Below are 8,498 nucleotides of genomic sequence, written 5' to 3' on the forward strand. Positions count from 1 at the left end.
AAAAAAAAACAGTTTAAAAAAATGTCCTTTCCCAAAAAAGAAAAAAAAATACATAAACAGCGCACACCTCAGAAAACAATTACAGGATGTTCCACTTTGTGAGACACAAACTCAAATTTCCAGCTGCATTCTTTTGTGAGCCATAATCCGTACAAAGCGTCGTCATGTTCGGTATCACCGACTTCAGAATGCAGCCTTTGAACTGGTGCGCAATTTATTCTATTTCAAAAGCAATTTTCCTTTTGTGCGCTAAAATTTTACCTGAGTATTTAAAAACAATAAGACGATGAATAATGGATTTTTCATAGCTGAGATGAGGACAAAGTCTCATTTTCTTTCTAATGTGTGTCTTGCACACTTAATTGGTTTGTCACTCATGGACAATCAAGGCGTCAAGCAATTAACTATAATGTAAGAAACTTTTTCTAAAAAGGAAAGTACTACAACCAAACTAAAACAAAATGCTGGGAAGGAAGACTTCAAAACTCACAGCGGGAAAGTTACTATCTTGATACAATTCTGTCTGCCTGGGTGATACATTTAAAGGCCAAGAAGAGACTTCCACACACTTCTGGCAAATCTTCTGCATTTATGGCTTAGTGAGATTCAACAGAAAGGTAAGATCATTAACCCGTATCTCATGCATCCTTGGAGGGAAGCAGTTCGCTAGCCAATCGCCTATGAGATCCATCCTTGATATAAATTGCTATATCTCAGGCTGCATCACAGCTAGAGCTTTGATTTTTAGTTGTGATTTAAAAGGGAACCCATCAGGTCCTATGAGTCCCATAAACTAAGGTTATGGGCTTATAGAAGCCAAAGAGCTGAGTCCAGGGATTTTTGAGGTTATGTTCTTCTATCAATTACCTGTTGAGGCTGCGGGGTCTGCAAGGGTGTCTGCATACGCTAATATTTTTCTTGGGTGGTGGAAATCCACTGTGGTGTTTATTGAAGCTCTTGATTTCTATACTAGCCGCATTGTCTTTTGGGGGAGATTCAGAGATGATATTTTGATTTTATGGGATTTTGTTTTGTTCAATGAGTTTAAACAATGACATTGGTATGCGCTTATAGCTGAGATACAAGAGAAAACGATTAACTTTTTGGATTTCTATTAACTCTGGGGGCACTTTGCAGACTTCTATATTGAAAACCAACAGCCTCTAACAGCTTTCTTCTATGGGACAGCTGGCACCCTTTGCCTTTGAAGATTGGCATTCCTGTAGGGAAGTACCTCCGTGCCAGGAGAAACTGCTCTGGCGATGCGTCCTTCCAATATGAGTGTGATAACTTATTGAGAATGTAAGGCTGAATGCAGAGGGGCTCTGCTGGGCACCCATGAGAAAAGTTCTGATAGAACCAAAGTTGCAAGAGGTGTTAGAACTTTTGATGGATATGCAAAGCAGGTGCCCAGAATCATGAGAAGCTGACAGCAGAGGACCAATGGGGAAGGTAAGTGTAACAACCCCTAAAGGCCCTTTTACACGCAACGATTATCGCTCAAAATTTGTTAATCGTTGTGTGTAAATGCTACCACTGTGCACTTTTCGTTTTAACAATGATTTTTAGTTCAGCATAAAAACCATCCTTCAGACCACACGCTGGGAGCAGGAGAGAACATTGTATTCTCTAGCCCATGAGAGAAAATAGACCTGAGGCTGTTATCTACAAGGGAGCTAGAGTTAACATTGTTTTCTCTAAGCAGCCCTTGGCGGAACAATGGAGCCAATTACAGAGCTCAGACCTCCTACTGAGTTCTGCAACAGCTCCTGGAGGCTCATTTCCATGCAAATGAAGCGCCTTAGTGTCCATTAGTACTTAATGCAAAATGGTCGCTCAAAACTGTCATTCTTCTAAGCTTTTGAACGAATTTTGAGCCACCATCTTTGGATGTACGTAAATGCCCGACACTCGTCCACGCACATACTAGCTCCCGTGCACCTGAACAACAGCTAGTATCACTGGCTCTCAGTGGGGAGGCTGCATGAGATCTCTCTCCTCTCGCTCCCCCACCACTCTCCATTGACATAGCACAGTGGCAGTTGAGTATTGAATCTGAAATCAGTTCAGTACCGAATCTGATACTGAATGCTGCATAAGCGATGGACAATAAGCTGATCGCTCATTGTTCAGTGTAAATAGTGGCCGTTCAGTGTAAATAGCGGCTGTTCAGTACTGAACGGCCACTGTGTTGTGTCAATGGAGAAGGGCGGGGGAGCGAGAGGAGAGAAATCTCCTGCAGCCGAAGCCCCCCTGCTGGCCACTCTGAGTGAGCCAGCGATACTAGCTCCCGTGCAAAAGCACAGGAGCGAATACACACAGGGACGAGCGTCAGGCATCGTTTGCCCAACATTTGTCCCGTGTAAACCCAGCTTTAATTTAGGAGGCTGATAAGCAGGGACAGATTCCCTCTCAAGCTTAGAATCCTGCATTGTGTTTCTAGCCATGATACAGCCTGATATACGGGGGGCTGAAGTGGGAGCTGCATATATCCGTATCCCTAACTCCAGACTGGGTTTTTTGTAGGATGCATTTCAGGCTAGATAGAGCTACAGTCTTGGTTTTGTTTCAAAGTCCAGAATATCTTTAAAACAAGACCTGTCAGGCTGTCATCTAGCCTGAAATATAGCAAGCTGAAAAGATGCTCTCTTCTGACCTTTCAGGGGAGGACATGACAGGGCGATGGTCACATATGGGGGTCTTTTTATTTCCTATAGAAAAGTTGTGAAGTTCAGCCTCCGGCGCAGATCTGGCATGAGATGCCAGTCAGGAACGTCTTCTATGCAGGACTTTTTCATCCGCTAAAAATGCTGAGCAGGTGCAAGAACCAAACGGACACCATTCTAGTCAATGGGGTGCCATCAGCAGAGTTTGGTTCCGTTATGAGATTGATCCATTCCTCGGGGATTTCCATTTTCTTACTCCATAACATAGTAGGAAAGCGATATCCCTAACGCAGATGTAAACTTAACCTTACAAGCACGACACCCATACCCCCACAGTGTATTAGAAATGGATTAATAGTGCTCTAATTTGGGTATCATGTCCATAATATGGTTTAAGCCCATCTCAAAGTGGCCCTGGTTGACATGTTACAATAAATCCAAGGATTTACAAGGTTGCAGTTCTTATAAGGGTACAAAAATGATATGCTTCCAATAGGTGGCGCTGTAGAGGTATTGTTCCATCTTCCTATTTGCATATATTTCTCAAAGGAGCATGCATGGCCTTATAGGTCTCCTCACACCTAAGTGCTCTCCTTAAGGGCTCATGCCCACGGCCAACTTTTCACCGCGTATCATGCATGTGTTGCACGGACAAGTGATACACAGTGAATGGAGGCAATGAAAGGCAATGGACTTTCATTGTTCCATGCACAACGGCGTGCGGTCACAGCGTATCCATGCTCAAGAGAAATAAATCGCAGCCTGCTCCATTTCTCTGTGTATCATACCCAGCCCTTGTATGGGCTGCGGATGATACGCTGTCCATATGCAATACATCGCGAATAGAGATGAGCGAACCTACTTGGCCACGCCCCTTTTTCGCCCGAGCGCCGCGATTTTCGAGTACTTCCGTACTCGGGTGAAAAGATTCGGGGGGCGCCGTGGGGGGGAAAGGGAGAGAGAGAGGGCTCCCCCCTGTTCCCCGCTGCTACCCCCCGCTCCGCCACGCCTCCCCCCGCCCCCTGAATCTTTTCACCCGAGTACGGAAGTACTCGAAAATCGCGGTGCTCGATCGAGTAATTACTCGAAACAAGTACGTTCGCTCATCTCTAATCGCGAACACTCAGCGTTTGGTTTGCATACGCATTCCCTCTCTGAAAAGGGCAGGGAATTAAAAAAATAAATAAGTCTCACTGCGCATGCCCGTGACATCTGATTCCCAGACATGCGCAGTGCCATACTAAGCCTATAAGCGGTCTCTGCCGACAGAGTGTAAGGGCTGTAATGTGTAAAACGCCGCAGGAGACCCATGGCGTTTTACGTATGAGCCCAAAGACTGTCTCACATAGCATTTTACGGCCTACCGCTGCGAATGGCAGCGATTTTGAACTGCGCATGACAGCATATCTCACACACTGTCATGCGCAGTCTTTCTGGTTCCTTTTTTTGTTTACATTTCCCGCTCTGTTGCTTAGCAACGGCGTGTATAACTACCTCACGTATGTAATGTAATTGTGTACAGACAATGTTGATTATGCGCTCATAGAGAACAATGATCTATCGCGTTTAATACACGGCAAAACAGAATATGCTGCGTTCTATTTTACACACATTATGCACAATGAATATGTGTATGGATCAGTGAAAATCAATGTGCTTTCACTTACTCCATCCACCGCATATCGCGCACGTACCACCTGGTGAAGTTACGCTCATGTGAGCCCGGTCTAAGGAGAAACCCTACCCCGGGGGCTCCTACCCACTTACGTTTTTTTTTAACGCTGCGTTTTTTAAACACGAATGTCAATGACATTTTCTAATGTTAAAAACGCACGTTTGTGTTTTGCGATTTTTGTGCGATGCGTTTTTAACATTAGAAAGTCCCACTGACATTTGCGTTATTAAAACACAAGTGGGTAGGAGCCCTTACCGAAATAGCTGAAGAAACACATAGATGATGGGTCACGGAAGAGTAACCACGCACCACACTCCTCTGAACGCTGCCTATAAGAAAACCTGTCTCTGTTGCCCATAGCAACCAATCACTGAGCAGCTTTCATTTCTTATACTGCCGATATAAAAAGTAAAGCTGCTCAGTGATGGGTTGCTATGGGCAACAGAGACAGGTTAACTTATAGGCAGCTTTCAGAGGAGTGAGGTGCTGGGCTACTCTTCCGTGGCCCATCATGTATGTGTTTCTTCAGATATGTCATTATACAGCCTGATGAAGGGGTCCGAGTTGCCTCATTGGCTTGTGAGATTTCTTTATGTTGGCCATTAAGTATCAGATCTACAAGATTACTTTGTTTCTCTTACTGCGTGCCGAAACATTTCCTTCTCCTGACTCTTCCTAGCAAGAGAAACCAAGTAATCTTGTAGATATGATAGCTTTTAATGGCTAACAAAAATACATCATGTTATAGCGAGCTTTCAAACCTCTCAGGATCCTTCATCAAGGCATAATGAAATGGATCCGAAGGGGCAAATATATATACACACAGTTATGACAAGGCACAGACATGGATGCGATTAATTTGCACTTGAAAGGATACTACTAGAGATGAGCGAGTACCCAAATGCTCTGGTCCTCGTTATTCGAGTTGAGCTTTTCGCAAAATTCGAGAGCTCTACTCGAGTAACGAACCCCACTGACTTCAATGGGAGACTTGAGCATTTTTGTATGCGACCCGACGGTTGCTGCGCTCTCCCTCTGTCCTTTGCCAAGCCAGCCACAAACTACCGTTGACGTGCGCAGCGTCGCAACGGGGATGGGTCAAATCTGACAAGTCAGTGATGGGGAGGGGCCAAAACTGGGGCGGGATCGAACACGGCGTGATGCTCGTTCGAGTAGGGAGCACCATCGAGTATGCTAATACTCGAACGAGCATCAAGCTCGACAGAGTACGTTCGCTCAACTCTAGATACTACTTCTCCTGACTAAGGCTGCCTGTCCACGGGCGTATATTCATTCAGATAGCATTGCTATGGAGAGCGCTCCCCCCTGTCCACGAGCGTATATTCATTCATATAGCATTGCTATGGAGAGCGCTCCCCCGTCCACGAGCGTATATTCATTCAGATAGCATTGCTATGGAGAGCGCTCCCCCCTGTCCACGAGCGTATATTCATTCATATAGCATTGCTATGGAGAGCGCTCCCCCGTCCACGGGCGTATATTCATTCATATAGCATTGCTATGGAGAGCGCTCCCCCCTGTCCACTAGCAGACAATCATTGCGATTCTCCGCTCAAGACCGGCAAATCGCAGCATGCTGCGATTTGACACGATTCTCCGCGGTCAGCCTGTCAGATAGGCTGACCTGCAGAGATCCGTCTGCCGACTCCTGCTTCCGGGCAGCGGAGATCAGCTGCGGGATACCGCAATGCCCGTGGACAGGCAGCTTAACACACTACCGAGCGGTTTTCTTTTGACATAATGCGTTAACACCGCTGAGTCGATCCCCCACAATCCCCCTGGCCTCCGCACCACTCAGCTGGTCTCTATTGTAGGGAATGACAGCTGTTTTCTGTGCAGGAGCAGAAGCATGAATACAGCTCTGGAGTACACACATGAGCACCGCTAGGCCTGTGGTGTCACACGGGCATGTATGCGCACACAATACGCAGTGAGCAGAGCCATTGATTTCCACACATTCATTCACATGTGCATATTTTGCGCGCACATTTCATTAGTGTAATAATATATGCAGCGCGCTTCTTCTGTGCATGAAAATAGCATACGGTGAACTAATGAACCTAATTGCTCATTTTAATGAACGGGAGCCTGATTGCGTGTTTTTTACGCACATTAATGCACAAATTCACGTGTGCAAGTAGTACAGTAAGGCTGGTCTTACAAGGGCAGGTCGGAATCCGCAGGCGGGAGTCCACAGCACAACCCGGCTCCGCCCCCAGCCCGCAATTCTGCGTACCTGGTCTTTTCCGTATTGCGGTTGGTCATGCACAATACAGATTTTTTTTTTAAATATTTGTTTTTCCCGCGCTGTTGCTAGGCGACGACGCGGATACCTGCGACGTATCGCCATGTCAATTGTGGATGGGTTGCAGGTCACACACCTCCGTTGACATCAATGGAGGCCGTCCGCACGGATTCTGTGATAAAATAGAGTGCGCTGTGATTTTTCGTATCTGCAAGCTTGAAGGAAAATTCAAAAACGCATGCCTTTCAATGGCGGCGTTTTACTGTGGACGCCGATCGCGGATTCCGCAATTCACCTTCAGTCGTGTGAGGCCGGCTCAAGCTTGCTCTCACATCGGCATTGGAGGTCCCGTCGCAGTTTTCATCCAAAAGCTGGGCAGCTGGGTGGGAAGCGAACGGACGCCATTACAGTCTACGGGGACCAACCAGCGCTGGGCGGTTCCATCCAGAGATGGAGCAATTTGGCCGCAGGGATTCCCCGAAAGGAGCAGGAAAGGGGAACCCTGAGCGCAGATGTGAGATCACGTTAGGCCGGACTCATCACCACAGTGTAATACGCTGCGCCAATCTCCTGAACACGGTCATGTTCCAGCTCACACAAGTTGTGTGAAATATCTTGGCGCACATACACACTAAGGTAGCGCGTGGCGATTGGCGGCACGCGGCACATACACGTGTTATTGCATGCTTGCTGCACGCAGCGTATTACACGTGTGTGAGCGCGGCCTTAAGGTGCGTTTACATGGAACGATTATCGGTCAAAAATAAAGTCATTGGATCGTTGTAATTTATTGATAATCGTTCCGCGGCCGACGGATGGGCGACAATTCGTTTATCGTTCATTTCACGCGAGCATGAAAAACATCCTTGACTCGTTCGCTAATCGTTCGGTTTAACCGCGGCTCGCTCAGTCACAGTGGATGTGAACGGCGGAGCGACCGATAAACCCTTCCGTGTAAATGCGCCGTTAATGGGAATCCGCAGCGCCCCGATAGAAGTGATTCATGGCGGAAATTGAAGCGTTGCCCATAGCAACCGGTCTGAGACCTTGCAGTAGTGTCAGCTGCAGGTTACCGGGGGCAGCTCCTCGTCCCGCTGCGCCTCTACTAGGAGCATTACGTCTCAGCGCCCCACAGTCCTGTCAGCCGCTGTGCGGACGGGCCGGGAGGCCGCGCTCTCTCCTCACCTCCTCTTACTCTTGTCTGCCGTGTAATAGGCCGCTCTCTTCTGCACTGGCTGCAGGGGGATACTGTCCGCCATCTTCCTCCGCCGCACGGAGTGACGTCACCGCCCAGCAACCAGCTGAGAGCCTGACGTCACGGTCAGCTGACCGCAGCGTGCCGAGCCGCCTTGTGACAAGACGGAGCCGCCGCCACCCCCACGTGTCCTACGGAGAGAGGCTGTCATGTTACTGACGGATGTCTCTCACCCCGGACATTGCTGCGTGCGGCTCCGGCTGCCTTCACACCGGTTCTGTGAGGAGCTTCACTGCTGCCGGGAGGAGGCCTTTCAGGAAGCAGAAAAGGGGAATCCCCGTGAGGGAATGGCACCATCCACCGAACTGAACCGCGCCGGACGGACCCCGTTGACTATAATGGTGTCCCCTCAGCTGGCAGGCCAAACTCACGCCACCGTGAACGTATTCGCACACGAGCAGTTGTTTTACCCGCGCAATATCGTGCTCGCCCGCATGGAGGTAGCCTAAGGGCGCATGCCCGCGGCCGAGGACCCTGCTTACCCTGCGTGTCTTCATTTTTCTGTACCGCAGAAGCTCCGGCCGGCACACTAGCGCAGTGCTTTTTTTTTTCAAACTTCTGCTTTCCCGCAGAATCCACGGCCCGTCCGCAGTGTTAGCGCCAATGGCAGCCGTCCGTGCGCCAACCGCACTGAGA

The 8,498-nt window shown here is 48.2% G+C and overlaps 1 protein-coding gene across 4 annotated transcripts in view; it reads right to left on the reverse strand.

Moving 5' to 3' along the window:
* Positions 1-7,921, reverse strand: part of ATP9B (ATPase phospholipid transporting 9B (putative)) — a 265,069-nt gene extending 257,148 nt beyond the window's left edge. For 3 of the 4 annotated variants that reach the window (XM_066579467.1, XM_066579466.1, XM_066579464.1), the window contains exon 1: positions 7,793-7,921. In XM_066579467.1, the coding sequence (XP_066435564.1) occupies positions 7,793-7,866 (74 nt within the window). In that variant the 5' untranslated portion in view covers positions 7,867-7,921. The remainder of the gene's footprint in view (positions 1-7,792) is intronic. The other variant, XM_066579468.1, reaches the window with a different exon arrangement.
* Between the last annotated feature and the right edge of the window lie 577 nt (positions 7,922-8,498).

This window comes from Eleutherodactylus coqui, chromosome 9 (assembly GCF_035609145.1).
Source record: "Eleutherodactylus coqui strain aEleCoq1 chromosome 9, aEleCoq1.hap1, whole genome shotgun sequence".
In the NCBI taxonomy this organism is placed as follows: domain Eukaryota; kingdom Metazoa; phylum Chordata; class Amphibia; order Anura; family Eleutherodactylidae; genus Eleutherodactylus; species Eleutherodactylus coqui.